We start from the raw sequence: 23,724 nt of genomic DNA on the forward strand, positions 1-23,724 counted from the left end.
ATTCACTTTATTGAAACTGTGAGTTTCTTCTCATGTACTGATTGTGAAGGGTTACCATGGCACTTAAAAAAAAAAAATTGCCAGTCCGGTTGTATGTGTGTTTGGTGTTGATTAGTTTTTGTTTATATTCAGGCCCTCAAAAATGTGATTAATTGTTGAGAAAAAGAAGAAGAATTTATACAAAAAAATGTTTCTTTAAGATTACAAAGCAAATTAGCAGCAATCCCTTGATAGGATACAACTCGTGGCCGTGTGCCTAAATCTAATTGGCTGCTTTTTTTTGTTTTCTTTTCTCTCTATGATGTCACAGTTTTTTGTCTTTTTGTATCAAAGCAATCTGACGTTGCTCATATTGCATTCCTGTTGTGACTTGGAGAGGAACACTACTCTGGATTTTGGATTTTGCGCAACACAGTGTCAGACAAGCGTTGTTCCAATCCAAATCCGTCGTCCGATCACATTTCACCATCGATGTCCAGCATTGGTGACCTGCAGGAGTTCATGGACCGCTTCATGGACCGCTACAACTTTGACCCGATCAACAACAGGCCGCTCCCGGATGGGAACTTTGAGTGGACGGTTGTCCAGGATGCGCCGGAGTTTTCCCCCCGGCTTCCCCATTATTCCACGGAGTCTCCTCGGAACCAAAACGGAGACCGGTCAGGTTCAAGAACTTCGACTACAACAGGTGACAACGCCGCATTTAAAACCCAGAAGAAAAGCAAGCACATTGACGCTTACTTTTAATGAACCGACTAATATGTTTCGACTACTACAACAAAAATGCACATTCAACAAATGACAGCTTTGATCTGCTTTTTTCAGTGCGACGAAGACGGCCCACCCTGGGAGAGACAGTGGCAATAACGAGCCGCACCAAGGCACTGGAGGTCTGCCGCCAGAGGGCTCCGTAAGAGAGGCAGGAGCCAGATTAACCCGAATATGTGACTGAACGTACCAAAAGCTCTTCATTATCAGATTCCTTCATTGATGTCATAATCGCGTATATGACCACGGTTTTTGATGACGAGTAATTACCACTTTATTTCCAGACAAGTAATCAAATTAAAGTAATTTATTCAATTAATCATGCGTAATCTTTTTTTCCCCCATTTTCTTTAGTGATATATATGAATGCACAGTTGTAGACACATTCCTCCTTATGTATGTCTGTCCTTATGATCCTAGAAGTTCAAATCGTTTTTTTATCTTAAGACAATGAGGTTTTTGGTTTCCCTCTTTTTAAGGCGGGGCACAACCTGAACTGGTTGCCAGCCAATAGCATGGCACACAGAGACAAACAACCATCCACGCTCACACTCACAATTTAGAGTGTTCAATCAATCTGCCATAAATGTGGGGGGACCCGAAGACAACCCACGCAGTCACAGGGAGGTTGGAATCGTGCCACTCGTTTTAAATATATCCTTTAATATTTTTACGAATAAATATTGTAACCATTCGCTAGCTATACCAGAAATGTTCCAATAAACTGGACAACATATAGTAATAATACCAATGACACAATGTAATTTCACAAACGGAATGATTTTGTGTTTTTAACCTCAAACAACAAAACTTGTTAAATTAAAACGTAAGCAGGGTCAAGAATTTGATGTCTAAAATTCATGGATTTAATACCGCAACATGCAAACAACAACAAAAAAGATGCACGATAATGAATGAAAGAACTCTGAACTGATTAAAGAACAACTAATTCAATATCAATCATTTTATTCAATATAAAAATAGATGCTGCTCATTAATAACATGTTGACATGTTTTGTCCTCCCCGTGGATAAAGATCGTCGGTAAGTCCCCACAGAAGTTCCATGTACCGAAGCATCGAAATTGTCTTATTTAGAAAATTTTAGCAGGAAGTAGTTCCTCCGCCAACCGCTAACTTGTTAGTGCACATCCGCCACAGTCTCGCTTGGACCGCCTCCTCTCCTCCCGTCAAAATTCGGGTGTTGTCGTCTCGAAGCGCCCTGACAGAAGAGGAAAACGAACGGAGTCGGGAACTTGTATTGGTTTGCTTAAAAAAAAAAGGGGGGCAAAGTCTAAAGTTACTCAATATTATCAGCAAACGTCAGCGGAAAGTGAAAGCGACGCGGTTCAACAGCTTTCAAGTGGGCAGTGTGTGTTTCATGTCCATTTTACAACTGACAGTCAACCGTGTGTTGTAAACACGTTTAGTGCACAGTTGAGTAGTTGTGACATTGTGCTACAGAGCCGAGGGAAAAGTGAAAAGTCTCCTCCCCGCCTGTGTTGACGGATACAGCTCGAGCCAGTGCAAGGAGACACGGAAAGTCCTGAGCACGTAAACCACCTCGGCCAGGTAAGACAATTGTCTCCACGTTGCGACACGATCGCCTTCTTGCAGTTGTTTCGTGAGGCAAGCTCACGTTGGCCTCTTGTGCAACGACACGGCTCTGTTTTTGTGGTAACCTTGTCAAACCAAGCTTAGAAATGGGACTTTTATTGACGCATTCAACAGGTGAGTGATGGAAGCTAAAGGCTGTGCTGGGGCCTTGTGAGTACTGTATTCCTTGCAGGCTTTACACTGTTTGTGTCTTCTGGAAAGTACATCCAACGAATCTTAACTACCTTGGTTTTATGTTAAACCCATGGAAGTAAATCTGTGCCATTAGTGTGTGAATTTCGATTCAAAACAGTTTTTTTTTATCACCAATAAGACAAAAACAATGTTTCCAGCATTGAAATGAAAAAAAGAAATTGCCTGCAAAAAAATAGCTGCAAAAAAATTGATTGCAAAAATAAAAATTCTGAAATTGTCTGCAAAAAATATGCCTGCCTAAAAATTCAAGCTGCAAAAATTCAAAAACAACATAAGAGCATCCCAAGGAGAAGCAATTGATCCACATCACAAGTCATCCAACGTCTAACCAATCCGATTTTGCATCAGAATTCTTGCAGGCATTTTTTTTTTCACTAGTTGAATTTCAATCCTGAATAAATTAAGTGGGGGATTTTTGATGGTAAAAAAAAAAGTGTGATAAATTCAAATTCAAACACTGTTGGCACAAATTTACTTCCACGGAAACTCCTTTGCAATAGATTGAAATTCCATAACACCCCCAACAAATTATCAAACACTAGGGCTGCTCGATTATGAAAAAAAAATACGCACTGGAGAATTCGACAATATAAGTACTATTTTATTTTTTTTAAAAATCTCTACTAGTTTTGACGTGCAACTGCAATCTTCTTTGGAGCTTTAAAAAAGTCCTCTTGATCATCCAATCATTTTCCAGTAGCATCACCTCCGGGTTTATAGTCCAAAATATAAATGTTTGAATTATTTCTTTCATTTGTTCGGACAAAAACGGTTCTTTATTTTTTATCTCTGGAGGAGGACTGGATGATCAAGAGTACTTTTTTAAAGCTCCCAATGAAGGCGGCAGTTGCACGTCAAAACTAGTAGATGTTAGCTGGCAGAAGGTAAAATATAAACTGAATGATAAAGAGGGATGTTTATTAATAATTCCGATTTAACCCTGTTCTTGAATCAAACACTTGTGAATTTTGCCATTCAGCTCCTTGTCCCGTGGGACATGTTCCTTGAAAATTTTAGAGAAGGTCAAATGAAGTTCACCCATATAGTTATCATGCATTTTAGATTCATATTTAACTTGCACCTGAAAGCCCAATATCCCGAACTTTTTGTTCATCTTCCTTGGTTCCATTCAGTTTTGCAGCATTAGGATGACAAAATAAATCCCGTCGATAAGCGCGCTCATTAGTCCTCCATTCACTTTCGTCAAAGCCTTTCCTCACGCAAGGGCCAACGGCATCAGGAGCTGGCTGGGTGGACGCTGAGGATTTCGCTCAGTCACTCACACACTCACTTCCTGTCTTCATGCTGACATGCACACATTGTTGTTATGAATTACACTGTTATGACTCATATACGCATGAGAAGAAGAAGTCCCGGAATACAATAAAGGGAGGTAAACGCGCCGATAAAACATGCAGCTTCTAGACTGCGTCGCAGCCGGAACACAATGTGTCATTTTTTAGTTATACAGTGAACCCCCGTTTATTGCAGCAGAGGTGTTCCAGACATTAAACAGTTTTCAACCATTTCAGTTTTCCCTGATTTGTAGGAGGGGGCGTGGCTAAAATGGGGCTAAGTGATGCAATCAAGTTGTTGGCATGAGCCCTCCCTCTGTGTTATACCTTGAGCACACTGGCGGTTATTTGGCGCAATCGCTAAGGGCAGTTAGCTAGCTAGCAACGCCATTGTTGTCGGACCTCGTTGCCGCCTGGTGGGATGTATTCCTGTCACCGGCGGCTTTAAGCAGATATATTTTTGCGGCTCAAATGTAGTTACGCATGGGCATACGAAAAACGCTCGACAAAGTAGCATCCTTTCTTCCAGTTCGTCATACTGGTAATTGATTGACAATTGACAGTTGAGTGGACATGCCCACTGGGTTTGAGAGCCGAGATCACGACTTGATTTTTACGATTGTGATTTTATATACTATACAGAGTCAAATTTCGAAGTTTTTTTTAATTTTCACTTTCACATACAAAACAGTATTTGGTATGTCTGAAATGTTTGGAGGATACATGTTGGTAAGATGGGGAGTGCCTGTGTACTTTAAAATCCCTTTGAGAAAGATTGCTTGAAAATCTGCGATATTGCTGGCAAACACTGTACTGGAAATGAACAGCCCTCTTGTTTGATGCCATCAGGTTCTGGTCATGAGGCTGCCCGATGTGACGCTTTTTGAACAAACGCTTGTCTCTGTATTCGTCCCAAAAAAAAAAAAAAAAAAATGGAAAAAGTTGACATTCATGAGGGTGTTATTTTTGTCCCCTTGTTTTGAACAGCAACATCTTGTTGCTCCCGGTAAAAATGTGGCCTTTGACCCCAAAAGTCCAGTTTCCGCCCTCATTAGCTCTCTTGTATGCTTTGGCGGGATGGCTTGCATTTGAATAGGCTCGCTTCTTGCTGGCAGCGTGTTCTTTAACGTGGGATGCATGTAAATTGATTAGTAAGACAAAAGAGTGGCAGCCATGACTTGCTTCATGGTTGGATTTGGTTGAAATGATGCCATCCCTTTGAATTCGATTTTTGAACACATCTGGTGTTTCTGCGTAGAATTTTTTAAACTGAACATTCTGTGTCTAAATATCATTGTGAAAATTCAATGTAGTAGAGTCTTAATGACCGATGTCACTTAATGATTGGTTTGAAGGTTGGATGACATGGATGATGATTGAAAGGTTCGAATCATTTGATGTAGTTTTTTTATCACTGTCGTGTGGAAAAACTCTCATGTCCATTTTTATTTTTTTGAACATTTTTTTATTACCTATTATTACGTGAATGGGGTTTTTGTGCCTGTAAACATTTGTAAAAAAATTCAAAAATTGTATGGTTTTTTTTTTTAATGTGTTTACTTTTTTAAGCAATTTTTCTATTTATTTATATTTTTTACCCAGAATTTTATGAAAAATTTTGTACGGTTAATTTTTATTATTTGACACTGAATGTTTAAACTGTTATATTTCCAAAGCTGATTTCTTTTTTTTTTTTTTTTTTTACTCCAATCACATTCAATGTAGCATTGTCACGTGACCAGTAAAGTGAAACATGATTGGCCCTACATATGCGGTATTTTTGATGTTACATTTTTTTTAATCCTAACTTATACGTTGATATTTCTTTTTTAATTAATTAATTAATTTATTTATTTATTTATTATGAATTCTGTGCCAGCTAGTCACCGGCGGAAGGTCACATGACCATTGGAGTAAAACATGATTGGCAGGAGGTTAAAAGCTGATTTTTATGGTCACAAAGAAAAATTCAACATTACAAATTTGACAGTAAAAAAAAAAAAAAAATCCAATTCAAACTTTGATGGCATAGATAAACCTCCATAACGATGGGAAATCCCCTTCCAGTCTTTTTGTGGAGGGACTCCATTTTTTTTCTCTTTGCTTTTGTCTCCGTCTTAGTTTAGCTCGCCGAACAATGGCCAAACTGTTTGGGATCATGTGGGACGCGGCTCACACGGCCGTAACCAATGCTTGAATGTGTTACTGGGTAACAGGCTCTTCTGGAAGTGGTGTGCATTGCACTTCCTCTCGCGCAGAATGCTGCCCGACCCGATTGGCAGCTCTGTCGGCAAGCCTCTGACAGTCAGGCGTAAAAGAGCAACACTTGGAGTCAGGATAGAGCAGTGGAACACGATCCGTTTCATAACGCCAGTTTACCCATTACTATTTTTTTTGGGGGGGGGGGTTGTTTTGTAACTTGAATGAAACTGAAATGACATAATCTCACCACCACTTCTTACGCAGTTCTCCAAATAAAAGGCACAAGCACACTTGCTTCAAGCTGTTTGTGTCACTGCAAGATGAAGCTTTCTGGAAAAACCAGTGCTTAAAATGGAAGTCAAATTGAGCATTGCATATTGAACCACTTGCCTCATGTTCACGTATAATTTGAAACGCTTTGGACAGTCTTAAAGCACAAACACGAGACTTTCTGACATCTCAAAATGTTATTTGACTTTTGATGTCAAACCCCAAACCACTTTTTTTGCCGATTGTTTGACTTTGAAAGTTACACCGCACAAAGTGGACAGATTCAAAATATTACAAACCTCCGAGAGCCACATTTCTACATCATATGTACGTTATTGTTGGCATCTGTCAATCAAGACTGAGCTTTATTATCTTTTCAAAGGCACGATTTTGATTCCTCGGTTAGGGTGTGTGTTAAGATTGTTCTTCTAATATTGTGGTTAGTAAGTGAACATATTAGTGTTGTGACACACAGATACACGTACTATATTTACGGTTATTTTGCCACCTGTGGTTTGAACATTTTAAGAAAACGTTTTGAAGTACTTGCTTCGACGGTCAGGAATTCATTTTCTCGAAAATCCCAGATGTTGCAACGCGCAAATTCACAGGAGGACTTGCTGTAAATAAGTTCAACTGTGCTGCAGCAAGCCAAAATGAACCAGGGTTTAATTTATCAGGCTTAAAAGTTAAAAAAAAAAAAAGGCAGATGGCGATAATCTGCAAAATTCCAAATATCGGACCAGAGAAAATGCGAATTCCTCGCAGACTTTTGGGAGATTTTAGGTGTGGTTTTAAAAAATATTGAAAGGTTTCTGCTGTAAAGAAAAAGATGTCAGGAAAAGCCGACTAAAACATCTGAACTATATTTGGCGTTCGTCAGAGACACTTGGAATGCCTGCAGGTGTGCTGACTCCCATTATACACTCACGTGTGAAACCGCAATATCTCACTTGTTTTATATTCACTCTCCAAATTATTCCCCCCCCCACCCATAAGAGTTGTACAACTTTTAGCTCTCATTTATTGTGAAAATAAGATTTGAAATGATTGAGCATTGTTTGATTTTTTCCTCCCAAAATGTTGACATTTCAACACGGGGTGTGTAGACTTTCTATAGCCACTGTACCTGTTGTGATTTCTGGTTTATCGTCTTGAGGTAGTTTTGGACCCACTCCGTAGTTATTTTGTATAAGTGGAGCTTGTTTTGTTTTGTGTTTTGAACATTGCTTCTGAATGCTTGAGTTGACTTTTTCCGATTGAATGCTATTTAGCTCCCCAGAATGTCCTGTTTGTTTTCTGAGGGTGGCGAACAACTGGATTTGTTTTTGAGCCAAGCCTCTGAATGCAGATACAGAGACGAATGTACAAGACGAAAGAAATAACCAAGCATCAGGATTTCATATTGGGATCCATGTGAACTGATCCGCTTCACTGAAATCTTAATATGGACAAGTATGTATGTTATTTGTGTTGCTAGTCACAAGCTTTAGCCTCCAGTGGTTGGCTTTTGCTCGAATTCCTCCGTAGCTAGGAGCAGATGTACTTAGAGGAGTGGTGGTGAATGGTGAGACAGTCACACCCTACTGTTGGTTTGGCAACGGAACACACGCGTTCACGGAATACCAAGCTTTACTGGAAGTCTTAATTTGCCCGGAATAGGCCAACTCACTGACAGCGACATTCAAACATGATTACAAAAAAAAATCATTGTGTAGTGCTGCTTTATAATAATATCAGAAATGTAACTATTACTAAAAATAAAATGTAACTTAACATGAACTGCACGCAATGATTGTTGAGGAAACTTCTTACACGGGAAGTCACGTGTTTGTAGCAACCGCTCGCTAATCAGGTTGACATCAACCTCAGATTTATAGTCAGCAAGCCAGTCAGGAAGTGTTGCCATAGCAACCCCCTCAAATGGGTAAGAAAAGAAAGAACAAGCCATGGCTGTTTTCATTTCTCACTCTTATTCCTGGGACTTACAGTATGAGGCGGGGGTCTTCTCGTCAACTGTGAAAGAAACAGTGACGTGATTGGTTTGCGCGATATGTCGATAAATGATGCCATGCATCTTTGTGTCTGAGGAGATTGACAGATTCTAGTGCGCCTTGGCCACATCTTAGTCTTTGCGGAGGATAAGGAATATATGCCGGTGGGTATTGTTATAACCATCCACGTATATGATGTATCGTTTGTGTTCAAATATCCGCTGCTTAAAGGTTTGTAACGGCACATGATCAAGTTAGTCTGTCAAAGGAGTTTTGCATTGTTTATTAGCATTAAGCTAGCTGACATCTTTAAGCTAGATTTGTGTGGTTGTTTTAAATACACAATCTGTCATTCTCCTTGTTTAGCGTCTCCCTTAATCAATAGTGATAACACATTAGTGGGACACTGCTATGCACATCAAGAATTTATAAGTGCACGGGGAGAAGGGTGTGTCCTCGGAAGTGTGGAAAACCTACACCTAACACATAAGGGTAACTAGCAGATAGCATAGCGTGGGCCTGACTTGTAATGTGTGTATTTTTGTTTCTTTCATTTTAAACACGTTTATGACTTATTTGTTACAACACATTTATGACTTTGTTATTACAACACATTTATGACATTGGCACCTCTTGGATAAAAAAAAAGAAAAAACTATTTGATCATCACTGGAACATTATTTACTGAACACTCAGTGGTTAGTATTCCAATTCTTGCTCAACTTTGTCGATGTTCTCTTTGCCTGTGGTGCTTTTTGAAATGTTTAAATAAGTTTGTGGTGTTGCCTCATGATGTGACTGCTGTTCCCAAGTTGGCTTTGCACAATATCTTCCTTTGTCTTCAAATATGAAAAGTCCATATTGTCAAAGCTGTACTACTTTTTATTCTGGACTAAATAGACCAGTGTTGCCTCATTTTTTTTTTTCCCAGCAAGAACATCATGTTGTCTTTAAGTTTCTCTGGTGATGGATGTACAGTGTGATCCCAATTTTTTTTCTCAATTTATTTATATTTTTATTATTATTTTTATTTATTTTTAGAAAACAAGTACATTTATCAAACACTTAACATAAGTAGATATTTCAGTTTCACAATTAAGGTGCAAAATGTCTGCCTTGAAAAGAAAATATTTCCGGAAATAAATGCCACATAAATCATTGAATTACATTTAGAGAGTGCAAAATTAGTACTTTTTTTTTTTTTTTTTTTTTTTTTTAAATTACTGAATTTTTACCAACCACTTAACATAAGCAACAATTTCCCTTTCAGAATTAAAGTGCAAAACGTCTGCCTTAAATCAAATCTTTCTGGCAACAATTATAACACAACATATTGATTTAGATTCATAAATTGCAGACTTGGACCGATTTTTTTTTTTTTGACCACCATGACTGTATCTGTCGAGCAGAAATATCGCTAAGTCCACGTCACTTCTGAATCCTCTCAGCTGCTTGAGGTGTCTTTGCTCTTGTCTTATCCAATTGTTGGCAAATGCAATTTCCCCGGTGTGGATATTCCAAAATAGCCAGCAAACCTCTTAAAGCCCAAGATAACAGATCAACGTGAGATTGTTGGCTTGTGCTGGTGGTACCTGTGAGTGTATGGCAAAATGACACCTCTCTGACCCTGATTGGTTGTTCTTCCTTGGGCGCGGTGGTTTCTTTAAATCCTTTAACTAGAATATTTTCATCACCTCTTTTTTCAAAAACCTGAGCCAATTATTTTATATCTCTATGTGTGTGTGTGTATGAAAGAGCCCATTCATCTTTTAAACTGATTGTGTCTGTCTGTGTTATGTGCGTGGGCGTGCGCACGCGCATGCATGCGTTTTTCCGGACAGATAGGACACTAATGGGTAAATGATTTAGAAGATAGCGATGGCCCGGCGGTTGGCACGGCTTTATCACAGTTCTGACGTTTGGGATTCGACTCCAAATTGTCCATAGATGTGAAGGATTGAATCTGTATGTTTCCTGTGATTGGCTGGCAACTAGTGCAGGGTGTGTCCCCCGCCTCTCGGCCAAAGTCAGCTGGGATACCTCACTCGCGACGCTAATGAGGACAAGCGGTATCGAGAATGTGGATGGACGGTAATTTGTAGTCCACTACAGTAGAGACAACAGAAGGTCTATTTGTGGCTTCGTTGTCAATGGTCAGCTGGCCTTGTGCAGCCACGCCCCTCTGATAATCGCATGACTGTTTTCCATCAAGGAGACTGGAGATGACATTAACGAGCTCAGTGCCCCCCCGAGCTTTATTGAGCCCAGGCAAATATTTGGCATACGAAAACGGGTGAAGTGTATACTGAATACAATGAAATAATGATGAGCTCGCCTCAGAAATGTCTTTACGCAAGTATGTGGGTACCTTGACTTGTTCTGTTGTATGCGTGGCAACAGGTGAATTTTCAGATGAATTGCACATTTAGTCGAGCATTTTGTTGTTTTGCCTGTCACTATATGTTGCTGGCATAGAAAACTTTTAGACATTTTGTGTAATTTGACAAGATATTTAGATTTCTGCTTCTGTTACTGCTTTTTTTTCTTGTCATTCATAATTGAATATTTTATTTTCATTTGTAATCTTTTTAAATTACATATTTACATGTATACATATTTAAGTGTTTATCAACCTGGTTGCCCTTTGCAATAATCATGAAGTAGCTCTCAGTTAAAAAGAAAAAAAAAAGTTTTGTTGACTCATGTTTTCAGTTAAAATGTAATTCTTCTCCATGGTCGGCTGAGTGTCTCGGCTTATTAAAATCAAACTTGCATCATTCATTTGCTCCATCCGGGTGCAGTGAGCCACTAAACGCTTCTTTCAGAAACAAAGCATATTCCATGAAATTGCTCTCGTCCCAAAAGTGATGACTTATATTGTCTGGTAGAACAAACAAACTCCACTTTTCAAGAAAAATTGCTAAAATCCAGTTTTCCAAATAGATAAAAACGTTAGTACTCTATTTAAAATGATGAGGTCAGACAAAAAAAAATGTTAAAATCTCACTGCACAATTTTTATATCAATATCCATGTTAATAGTAAGAAAAATGGTTGGATGGATTTTTAACTTCTCAGTTTATGTTCAACTCCAGCATCCAGAATCGTTTTTATGGGGGATGAATCCACCCATGCAGTCTTGAGCTGCAGTTACCTCTTTGCGCCACATGGTGGAGCTCTCTGACAGCTTTTTTTTCACCTCCAGACTCAACCAACGTTCCAATTACACTAACTGTCTGCCCTTTCCAGTGCGCACCCTTTCTCAGACACTCACAATTACACCATCCGTCTCAGCCATTGTCAGGTGGGTCCACCTTATTGTAAGTCTCCACTCAAGAGTGCCCATTATGCTTTCATTCTTTTGTTTACAGCGATTATGTGACACCAAAAACAGGACTTTCTTGCAGACGCTATGTCGTGCGCCTGATACATGAGTCACTTCGGTTATTCATCCTGCTTTGGTGGCTTGGAGTGTGTGCGGCTGATGACTGCTTGATGAGTCCATTGAGTCTTGCAATTGTGATGATTTTTTTTTTTTTATTAAATATTGTTTAAACAATTTTTTTGCTCTCATACACAACTCTTTTTAGGGTAACAGACCAAAAAAAAATAACCTCATATTGAATTGCATAATAAACCTTTCCAACCGTGATTTTGTAATGTTAACTAAAGCATACCAGCACAATAAATCCGATAATAATCGATTTACTTAGACTGTACAGAACGAAACAAACATTGACCGAACTGCATGTCACGCAGCGTCACGTGACTGCTGCCGAAAGTGCTCTCATGCGTAATGCGATCTGCATGGACGGATGGCTTCTCATTTTGGATTTGCGTGTTTGAACTCAATGTTTTTACCGTTCCAAAAAAAAAAAAAAAAGACCTATTTGGGCAAGTGTTCTGCTTTTTTATTCACTACACTGACTAACTAGTAGCTCAAATTTGGACTCGCAATACAAAGCAAAAATAAATTGTTCAGAGGAATTTAACACCAGCCCGCCATGAACATTAAAGGGGAAGTCCACCCCGAATAATCTTTGCAATAAAACCATCTATACGCCTCTACTCGTCTAAACACGACATTCTGATGAATATTGCATTTGTGAAATATGAGTTAAGCTGCAAAATCCTGTTTTTCCGCTGTGTCAGGGGGCGGCCATTTTGTCACTTCTAGCGATTGAAAATTACATCACAGTTGTCATGCTAGCATTTTATTGCGTAACCCGTATTCCACAAACTCAATGTAGAACATATTCTGGTCCAAAAAAGTTGGTGTTTGACTTCCCCTTTAAGTCAAATCTATTTCACGTGTGGAAGAAATTAAACTAGAAAATATTGCACCGCCACTGACTTCATGACTGCCAGCCCCATACAAATTCCAGCCGAGCGTTTAAATATGTAACAGCCGTCATTCTTCGCGGATGATGGCAGTGTTTGAAGCACTCCCACTCACAGGAAGACGCACCTCTTGGAACTTTATGTTGTTTCCTCTAAGTCGCCGCACATACAATACACACGCTCCACTGTACTTGCCCAAATTTGGTCACATCCTGTCCAACTTGGAGAGTCCGGCTTGGGTAACCCAGTTTCCTGTCTGACAGGTTGGAGGAAGAAAAAAAAGAAACAATAGTATGTGACTTTCACAAAAGTCCTGGTTGCACGCCGCAGTTCCTTTAGTTTAGTGTATGCCCGAGGGGGGGGGGGGTTGTCATTCTGATGGATTGCACATTTGTTTAGAACTTTTATAAGTCTATGGGGAAGTACGTTTGTGTCCCAGACAGAGGCCAGTTTGTGTGTTTGCATGCTTTTCGAGAGCAGCCCTGTTTTGACCCAAAAGGGCACCTGTAGTAGATAGCTGCTGGTGCATTTGTGGACCCCCAAACGTTTTTGTTCCGTGCCACACTACGTCTTTGTGTTAGCAGGTGTCCGAGCCGTGCACAGTCGCAGCTTGTTTTCTTGTGCGCGGCGGCTTCAATGTCCTCGCCATCAGGTGTCTTTGTTTTGCGCTCATCCTCATTTAAAAGAGCTCTGCAGCTTTGTTCCGCTTGCATTTATTAAAGTCGTTTATTCTTGCGGGGTGCACTTTGGAACAAGCCCCTTCCTATATGTTAAACAGAAATGTTTCGACTACAGTGACTCCTTGTGTAGGTTAACTCTTGAACTTTAAGGGAAAAAAAAAAAGTTCCCTCTCGTTGGGCCTCTTACACTAATCTGATTGTATGCACTTTTTTTTTTTTTTTTTTTTAGGGAAAGGGGCAATCAGCTGTAGGCTTTGCGACACAAATCTCAAGCTGGCTGAATGCTTGCAAACGTATTTCTTTGTGTGCACAGTCACACTGACAGCTCCAACTTTGTTACGTGACCTTCAGAAAGCCGCTTTTTGTAAATATGACTTGTGTAAAGCATCTTCCTTTAAGGCAACGTTATCATTTTTGCAATTGCGTAGAATCGCTCCATGACATTGCTGCTTTGACGGGGGGGCATGTACTGCAGTGATAACATTTTGCGTGCAATGTGTATTATGTGTGCCATCATAAAAATAATCAGCGTATGCATGAGTGCCGCAGGTGGACCTCAGCGCCCAAATGGTGAGTGCGTGAGGAGAAAGGAAGTGAAGGGAGGAGGAGGAGGAGGAGGAGGAGGAGACCATGTAACTTTTTCAAGGGATGGAGGGGCGGCCTGCCGAGGAAGTGGCCTCAGTGTGACCCGCAGGACGTTTTTTGCTGAGCCCGACATGTCTTTGAAAGTGTTAAATGACGAGGGAGGAGAGGCCATTAACGCACCCACTCCTGATTGATAGCATTATTTGTGTCCGGCCGTGCTCTCTCTTGATGTGTTGAGTTGAAACGAGTGGTAAAGGTTGGCTCACATTACGTTGAGTCTCATGCTTCCTCGAGCCGCATTCCTTTCAATTTGGAATGTCACAAGTTTACATTTGTGGTTCGAACGCTTATGAATCAACTTGTTGTTGATATTCGTCGTCCTTGTTTTCTGCAAGATGCGTGTGTGTGTGTGTGTGTGTGTGTATATATTATATTATATTATATTATATTTAATTAATATAATATATTTATTTATTTATTATAACGTTAAGAAAGTAATAATTGGTGTCAAGGAAGTACCATGACATGTTACATCTCGATTTACGGGGCTACATTTTTTATTTATTTATTTATTTATTTTTTCGGATTGTGCATTCTTTTACCACCATATTTGTTTTTTTTTAACTTACCCACTGTTGTTTTCTGAAAACAGAAAGTCACCTATTTGCTGGTTTTGTTTCTCAAGCCAATGCAATAAGAGTACAGTGGACCTCTGCATAATCAAACTTCTTCATTTAGCCCAAAAAAAAAAAATTGTTTTTCTGCTATCCCGTGTTATCTATTGTCGGCAGTTGTGAATAATTTTTGGGCGTGATTGTCAATTATTTGTGGAATTCTCATGTCATGGTTGATCACGGGCAAAGCCTGTATAAATATAGTCAATTATAATCATTTTGTAGTGGCGCCAATTACCCGCAAATTTTCCCTGTTCACGGGAGGGCCCTATGCCTCTCACATTTGCATAGTGGCATTTTCTGCACTTTAATTTATGTCACATTCAATGCAGAGAAACCTAACACATTTTATATATACAGTAAAGGATCAGGTCTTTAGTTTGTAACTGATTTTTCCTCTCCTTGGCCTTCAATTTCACAGGATTTATCCGGTCATGAATTGTCAACATCGCAATATCCATTAAATGGATCTTGAAACGCTCGTGTAGTCAATTCAGGATGAGGAAAAGCCCAAATGTGATAGTGTGAATCTTCGTAAAGTATGGAATGTGCCCTTGTCAGTGTCTTACTCCAGCAACATGCATGCATCGGGATATCTTGCGAGATTGCACATCGGTCATTGGTCACGCGCAGCGTGCTGTCTTCAAAGCATGTTCATGTCATTCTTGTCCTATTTCCGAAATGTTCCTTCCTGCCGGAAGATAATTTGAACCTCACACGAGATAAAGACTTAGTGACAGTTTTGCTTATCACCCTGGTTTTTTTTTATTTATTTATTTTTTAATTTTTTTTGGAGGCGGGGAGGTTTGACTGAGCAATGTCACAGTTTTTTAGTGTGCATATTCACCAGCATTGTGAGTGAGAAGTGTTTGAAAGGCAATCCAGACTCTTATTTGAAAGTCACATGGCACTCTGGAAGTGTGCACTATTGTCCAAGATGAACCCACTGTGTCTTGGACGTAGTTTATTACCACCCCCCCCACCCCCACCCCGTTTAAGGTTTCAAGTATCTGATGTCATCTGCATTGTGATCCCTTGTACATTTGCAACCTTCTTTCCGCCCCCCCCCCCACCGATCGAAGTACCCAAAAATTAAAAAGTGCTCCAATTCAGGGGAGAAAAGGAAATCCGCACTGACCCCTGACCCTATTGAACTGCGATTTGCAAGGGCAAAGGCAGGCACTTTGCAGGCAAATAAATTACCCGCGGACAGGCTGAGCACTTTTTCAAATGTCCTGTGGTTTAATGAGGTAAAAACGCTAACGAATGTCTGATGCAACTTGAGATGTCAGATAATATAAGAACAATTCAGGTTCTTTTCTCTTCAAAACGCCACTTTGTCATGCTCCATTTGCATTTCATGGCTAGCTGAAATCAAGTCAGACACATGCGTACATAAATAAAACTGTTGTACATACACAAATAGCATTGTCACGATAGCAAAATTCTGGCTTGGCTGTTGAATGAATGACAATTACCGAGCTGTAAACTGTGACCACAAAACGGCGCTACGAAGCAAACGGTTTATTTTGTGACCCATTCTACCCCTTAAGACAATACTTAACTCATTCAGTGTCAATCCAGGTCAAATTAAATTTTTGGCTTCTATATCCGTCAATGGCAGTGAATGAGTTAATGCATGTTTGCCACACATGGCTTCATGCAGGTGTCAGCCTCATGGGCATTTTTTTTTGTTGAAAAAAAATACATTTAATTTTAAATGAAAGTGAACAAAAACATTCCAACAATATCTGTCTTTGAAAAACCGCAGTATTTAGAAAATAAAACATTAACAAGGTTTATTCATTTAATTATTTTTTTCCAAGTTCAGCGGGCCGGATTAAAATGTTTAACGGGCCGTATTTTGCCCACCCTTGTTCTAAACTCTTCACGTTTTTACTTCTAAATCGCCATTCTTATCTAACTTGAAACACGCTTAGCTCTAAAAATCGTACAATGCTCATAAGATGCACGATGCACCTGAGAGATTTGAACCCAATCACTTTCAAGGACATAAACGCAATCATTTCACCACAGATGTACAGACACCTCGACATCACCATTATGTCACCCTGTGTGACTAATCACGTTTCCCCCTTTCTTGGAAAAAAAAACAGCAGCCTTTTATAACCTTTACTTGGTTCTCTAATGAGCTGTGTGACGTCTAAAGCCGTTATCAATTATTCCATGCATGCACGCTGTTGTTGTTTCTCCCTCCCCGACCTCATATCCAGCTGGGAGGTGAGACAGTTTGATGGCCTACGAGCAACCGCGGTCAACCTTTGGCCTCGTCAGCTCCACCTTGGCTGGCAAAGAGCGTTTGTAACGTACATGCAAGCACTCGGCTGGGCGGAGACTGGAAAGACTGAATTCGTTTGTTTATTGTTCCACGCAGGCAGGGCAGAATTGAGATCCATTGTGTAGTGTCCCTCTGTCCTTGTCGTGAATAGTAGCTTTCAGAGGCAAGGGGGGGGGGTGCAGGCAAAAAAGGCATAGGACGCACAATAGCTTTAAGTTTTATGGCGCTCCTGTTGCCGGCCGCTGATTCTTGGCCCCGTCCCAAATGCAACATACGCACAGCTGCACAACTTGCAGAACGAACACTCTGGCGCTCACACATGAACGGCGATGCACACGCGTGCACACACTGACATGAACTCTTATCTCTCTCGCAGCCCGTTTACGGCGACTCACTATTCAGTCCTTTGCAGCAAACGCCGCTCGTTTTGGAACCCCCGTTTATCGCGGGGCTTCCAGAACCAGGGAGCATTTACATTTTATTTATTTATTTTTTTTAAAATTCTTCTCCCCTAGTAGAAGTCATTACTGTGGCCGAACGTGGTTTTACTCTAAAAGCGTGCAACTCTAAATTCCCACTTGCTTGTATGCTATAAAAACCTGATGTACTACGATAGAGCCGGCTTTCGACGGGATTTGTTTTCGGGGAACAAAGCCGAGAATTCTTCCTGGCACCTTCTCCGCCTTGGCCGCCTTTGTCTTGTGCATGTCACCGTGCGTCTGCAATGACGTCTGAACCGCATTATCTGCCACATGCCTGTGTTTGTTTTGGGCTGCTCACGGCTTGATAATGGCCTATTACTGGAGAACCGGTGGCTCCGAGGCACCTCGCTGCAAACTGCGGAGACCTTGATCATTTGATTGATACCCAGCTGGCACCCACACGGGCCACTCGTTGCTGACATTTTAGGCTGAAAGCGCCTGCGCGGTAGCCAGCAACAACATAGGCGATCACCAAAAATAGCCGACTGCCAATGATATCATTGAGGCGCTCGCAGCCCTGCCCGCCGCCTGTGTCAGACTGCTGGCATCCTGTGCATAAAGAGAGGTGCCTAAATACTTAGCGAGCATCAACAAAGCCACGGCTGACTACAGTGGGGCCCCTCCCATGCAAAGAATGTTAGGAGAAAAAAATAAACCTCAAGCCGCCATCCCCTACAAACAGCTTACGATTACTGCACCACTTGAAAACATTTGTTGGAAAAGTTGGAAAGACTATCTTCCGCTAACAACCCAGGCTAAACTTGGCTCCTCCCTGATATAGAAAGGTGATAATGTATCACTTGAACATACGTCCTTGCCAACAATTACTACTTGCCTAATAGCGAGGACTTTGGCTCCATCTTCTCTCTTGTATGTTAATTAAGTGTTTATTACATATCTATGCTTTCTTGTCCATCATCTGGCCCACTGCTGCACGTGTTTCATGAATCCTCTTTGGCTTCACTCTCCTCCACCGCATTCCCACTTAACCCACTCACTTACACCACTGATCATTTGGAAATTCAACAATAGCCAAACAGCATGCCTGGCGCTGCTTGCTAGCTTGTAAATGTCCCACTCAGCAGTTCGGGAGCTATATTTTAATACCCGGATCACTAGCTTGTGGAAGGGCAGCTAAAATAAGGCAATGTGCACAAGTATACGGGTAGTTCTCGGTCGACATGAATGCATTTGCGGAACGGTAGTTGGTGCTATAACCCCCGAGCCTGAAGGATGTTTTAGTTCTTTTGTGGCGAAACAAACAACTCGAATGACTATTGTGCCTAACTAGAGGCCAAATAATCTTCGTGTTTGACTTGGCCGAGACTTGCAACCTTAATGAGGATAAGCCGCATGAAATGGGTAATATAGGTGTAAGCACAAGTTCAAAATAATAATCACTTCTTTAATTTTATGGGCTAGTCATCTAGCAGTTTTACTTTGGGAACGTCATTAAAAGGAGGCAAGCCTAAAAAAAAATAAATAAACAACAGTAAATATGCAAAGAGATACGTAGGTCAAATTGCATGGAAACATGTAACTCTTGGGTGGAAAAGGATGTTTTTTTTTCAAGAATTTTAAAAAATGCACCATGCATTGTAAGGCTGCACGATTATGGAAAAAAAAAAAATCACAATGAAGTTGATTGAGAATGAAATCCCGATTATTCAAACATTTCTTCATTGATTTCAGAACGACTCCCCGAAACTGTCGCCATAGCCTCATGCCCACTCATCCCTGCATGTTGAACACTTTACTCTTGAACGCTCCATTCTTTTCGTCAAGTACAAAATGACCTCATAAATATCATGTGAATTTCCAGCCTCGAGCATTTTCATTCTGCTATTTCCACTGGCGGAGCTAGGATTGATTTTTTTTCTTAGGGTATTATTTTATATATGGACAACAATTGTATTATTTAATTTAATTTTATTGTATTTAATTTAATTTTGATTGTATTTTATTTATTTATTTATTTACTTTTTTTTTTTTATTATTATTTTTTACAAACCCCCCAAAATTCTTCTGCAGGGCCAATTCATTTATTTAGTTTTTTTTTCGGAGGGGAACGAGGGTAAATGCTAGGAAAAAAAAAATCCTGGATATAATCGGAAAATACCCAAAAGTCATTATCTTGTCTGGCACCAGTGGTCCAAGCTTATTTTGGGCAAGGGGCATGGAGGCGGGGCCGTGGCCTCCCCTCCCCTGTGGCCTCCCCAGTGGCTAAATCCACGCAAGCAACATGGTGCATTCAAGGTTACTTTCAACCAATGAGAATGTGTTAACGCACCGCGCCATTCTGCACATTAATCATTTTTCTTCAGTGATAACGTTTGAAAGCAAAATTTCAATCACAATTACGTTTCGATTAATCATCCAGCCCTACTGCACCTGTGCAAAATGTTGCCATCATGTGTTGGCGAGATGACTTTGTGTGTTGTAGTCACTGTGGACTGTAATTATAGCGTGTCCAAATTTGACCACGTGTGAATTGTGGCCCCCGTTTAACCCTCGCAAGCCAGGACGCTTCCCGTGCCCCCCCCCCGTGTTATCACACTTATCTGTCATGAAGTCAGGCAGTCCCTGACACACGTTACTCCTTGTCAGTCTTGTTCCACGGCATGTGCAGTCAGTCCTGTTCCAAACATCAGCATGTTTGAGGACACTGATTAGCTCCCTCGGTTGGCTATCACTGATGTGCGTAGCTTATCTAACTTGACACGCCGCTTTGTTTTCAGAGCTGCAAAAGTATTCTTGATTTTAAAAACTAGTTGCTGGTGTTGCAGTTGTTAGTCATGATTCACTCGTCTCGAGTCTCTCTTTCTGATGCCAACAAAAAGTGTATTTTTTTTTGCATCCAGAAAGTCTGAAGTGATGCATTTCGACGGAGAGCTGCTAAGTTTAGCCTGGGTTGTTAGTGGAAAGTAGGGGGAGTAAGCACTGATTTTTCAGGAGCGTTCCCCTTGCGATAAACGGGCTTCATAGTAGAAAACTCAAAATGACGGAGCAATTTTGCTAATTGATGACTTCTTTTGAGGAGTATTTTTTTTTTTTTGCAGTTGAATACCACAATAAAACAATAAAAATATAATGATATAACGGGATGGTTGAATGTAAGGCTGCACTTGTTGAATATTTCAGCATTCGCGTATTCTACTGAAAATTCCATTGACTCATCGTTAATTCAGTTAAACTATTTTTACTTAATGCGTTTCACTTAGTTATGAACAAACTACTTTTTATATAATAAAAAAAATTCCCTTTGTGTATAGCAGTTAACTATATTTTAATGTCTTGAAACATTTTCAGTGGGGCCGTTTCAAATCATTGGTCAGTAAAATACAATCATGCAGACATTAACAAAGAAGAGTTTCACAACTACTTCAAGTGACTCAGTAAGGTCCAGGTTTTTTTTATTTTTTTGAGGATAAAGAATATATTCCCGGCAATTTTTTTCCGTCTACATGTGTTTCTGTATCGTTGCTTAAAGGACTTTTCCAAGGAAATGTGGTTGTGTTGAGAGTTCACAACATGTAATTGTCTTCTTTTCATGTTTACTTGGACCGTAAACGTCAAAGACGCCACTATTTAGGAAATCATCCAAATTTGCAGCAAGGGCTGGGCCGCTAGTCTGCACAAGTCGTCACGGTACAGTTGCAGTGAGCCACGAGAAATTGCACAGGGTTTGGAAATGTGTCTTGTCTCGTCTTCTGTCTGGACAGTTTGCACATGACAATCACATTTCAATGACACTTTTTGGAGCCACCAGCCTGCGTATGCTGTTCTGCTTCATTCGGAGAAGCTAACGTACGGCCTTTCAAGTTTAACTGGAAGTCTTCACAGCAATGCGGGAATAACACACTTGTGTTTTCTTGCATGTTTAACCAAGTTCCCATTAACCTTTGCACAGCCACCCCCTTTTCGAAGAAAACTTCTTTCAAGGAATAACGGAGACCTCTCAGCTGATCACCCAGCAGCATTCTTGCAAGCTGCCATAAAAGAACATTGCCTTTCCCGGAATTTCCTTTTGTTCCAAATGTGCAGTGTGGGTGGGGTTGGGTCAGCTCTACTTATCATACCTGCCGTTGCGGGGTGGTGCTGCTGCTGCTGCTCTGGCTCTCGTCAAGAGTCCTCGCACCCAACACCACGTCACCAGCTGTTTTTCTGCTTCCTTCAGCTGACCTCTCGCTCGGCGCGCAGCGGATAACGCTTTGCCCCGACAGTGCAACCTCTGAGGTCAAACGTAATCCGTTCCCTTGGGATCGCGGTCAACAAGACATTTGTTCAGCTTATGTTTTTCCACCGCAAGTAATGGAAATGAAACTGGAGCCATCACAACACCTTTATTAGTTCATGAAATTCTATTTTACTGTAAATGACACGAGAATACCACGATGATGCAGTATGACAAATTTTTCTGCAGAGGTTTCTTCAATATTATACTCAAGCCGTGTATTTGCGGTTTGCGTTCATGTCATCGTTTTAGCTTTATGCAGATTTTTTAGGTTGTTGCGTGGCTGCTACCGCGCAATTTTCCGATCGCTAGCATTAGCATTAGCATTTTTATTTGAACATCAGAAGCTACTTTCTAGTCCAGCATCTGCAACGCAGTCGCAAATCACTCATCTTTGAGTTCATGCCACCTAGAATAAATATTTGGATGTTTAACTCATTTATTGCCAGCTGTTTTCACTCGAGAAAACCCCTCAATCCCAGCGTTTTTCTGGAGTTTGACTGATTTTGCATGGACAACAGAATATTGTGTTCTAATGCTATAAAAACACGGCGCTAAGTCGCAAAAAAAAAAAAAAAAGACGTGTAAATACGTCTTTGGGAGGCGGGCACTATGTGTTTGGAAAGGTATACGTATGTTTTATGGATTGAATGAGTTAATACCGATTTTTATTCGAATCATACAATATTTCTCACATTGGCAACTAGTGGTGTGGCACGCCAACTAAAATGATTTGAATTGTTTTTGCACATCTGTGTGTTGCTTTGGCATGCATGCATGAACTTGTCTGAAACAAAGAAAAAAAAAAAAGATTTACAGAATTTATATAGGCAACAATACATGTTCAGCGTCCTGCAATAACCTCACAAAAATATTAAGTGTCTGTGGAACGTATTCATGAAATAACTTCTCGCAGTCTCAGGTCATGACAATTGCACGTTAATGTCAGAGAAAGCAGCCATAAACAGAAACTGCTTTTTGTTTTTTTGTTTTTTTTTGTCGATGGGAAAGTAATGATGTCACTGGCGGTTCTCACAGCATGAACAAGTGTTGCGCCACACAATTTAGTCCCTGCCTCACCCCTCTCCCAGAAAGTCTCACCAACCCCCTTTGGCTCGTAAACAACAGGACTGATGACTGAGTATTACTACGTTTTCTAAACAGGGGGTAACCAAGTAAGAACAAGTCGGTGTTTATACAACGGAGGCGAGGAGGGGGAGGTGTGCAGAGAATTGATGTGAAGTGAGGGGTCACGTGGAAGGTGTAGCTGGCGGCGGTTTCTCACTCAGCTGGAAAAGTGCTGACTGGCGACAGGGAGCATGAGAAGGCTACTGTTAGCTTGGCCGTCAGACTGGGAAACTCCTTCTTGCACAGTTTGTACTGGGAGGGGTGCACACGAGAGGGAGGATGTGTGTTTGTGTGCAACCGGCAACTAGTCGACTAGTTTGTGGCTCGATTCCAGGTCTTTGAACTCTCCTTTGTTCAAAATAGCAGACGTCAGTCGGCGCTCCATTTCGGTCTGCGTTCCGCACACTGATTGTCATCGTCACTTACATTAAGTAACGCGTGTCCTAAAAGCTGCCATTTAAGTGACGCGACGTCTTAAAGGAACATTGACTACACTGACTCGATTTTGTAGTTCTAATCGTTCAGCATAGTCGTGCTTTAACGTGCTCATGATGAAAACCGTTGTCTCGTCGTGCCCCGAATTCTTTAATTGACCGCCTGCTGCTGGCTGCAAACTGCGATCAGACTTGCAGCGGATTGTCGTGAAGTGTAAATCGGAGCGAGGATGTGCAATGAGGCCGAGTTGAGCGATTTGTGGCACTTACCTGGACTTTGAAGCGCCACAACTTGCGGGTTTTTCCCAAGCCTCACTTGTCATTACACTTTCTTTTGTGTATTCATTAAATGGGGCAAACAGTCCAGGGCCACGCCCCTTAATAGTGACATGGCATGTAATTCAAAAACTCTTTTTTTTTTTTACTGACTTTAGTTTCCTTTGCGATATCAAACTTGCCTTGATGATCCAAAACATTGAAGCGTGATAAATGCTACGTGTGTCAGATAAATTCCAGGACGGGTGTCACA

The 23,724-nt window shown here is 40.8% G+C and overlaps 2 protein-coding genes across 3 annotated transcripts in view; both read left to right on the plus strand.

Annotated features, from left to right (window-relative positions):
* The first annotated feature begins 82 nt into the window (after positions 1 to 82).
* Positions 83 to 1,032, plus strand: LOC148326179 (uncharacterized). Its single transcript, XM_088312127.1, has 2 exons — positions 83 to 688; positions 826 to 1,032. Exons 1-2 carry the CDS (start codon positions 472 to 474, stop codon positions 912 to 914), a joined length of 306 nt encoding a protein of 101 aa, XP_088168253.1. The 5' UTR covers positions 83 to 471; the 3' UTR covers positions 915 to 1,032.
* Positions 1,033 to 1,915: 883 nt separating this feature from the next.
* LOC148326180 (guanine nucleotide-binding protein G(I)/G(S)/G(O) subunit gamma-12-like) overlaps positions 1,916 to 23,724 on the plus strand; it is a 29,374-nt gene continuing 7,565 nt past the window's right edge. Inside the window, exons 1-2 of one of the 2 annotated variants that reach the window (XM_088311526.1) lie at positions 1,916 to 2,129; positions 2,231 to 2,338. The gene's annotated coding sequence lies outside the window, so the exon portion shown is untranslated. Of the gene's footprint in view, positions 2,130 to 2,230; positions 2,339 to 2,475; positions 2,498 to 23,724 lie in introns of those variants that run through there. The other variant, XM_088311528.1, reaches the window with a different exon arrangement.

Source organism: Idiotropiscis lumnitzeri, chromosome 12 (assembly GCF_059441095.1).
Source record: "Idiotropiscis lumnitzeri isolate Australia: NSW breed Sydney's pygmy pipehorse chromosome 12, RoL_Ilum_1.0, whole genome shotgun sequence".
NCBI lineage: Eukaryota > Metazoa > Chordata > Actinopteri > Syngnathiformes > Syngnathidae > Idiotropiscis > Idiotropiscis lumnitzeri.

Coding starts and splice junctions, on each gene's coding strand:
- LOC148326179 (XM_088312127.1), top strand. CDS start 472: ATGTCCAGCATTGGTGACCTGCAGGAGTTCATGGACCGCTTCATGGAC. Junction 689..825: donor AAGAACTTCGACTACAACAG/GTGACAACGCCG, acceptor TGCTTTTTTCAG/TGCGACGAAGACGGCCCACC.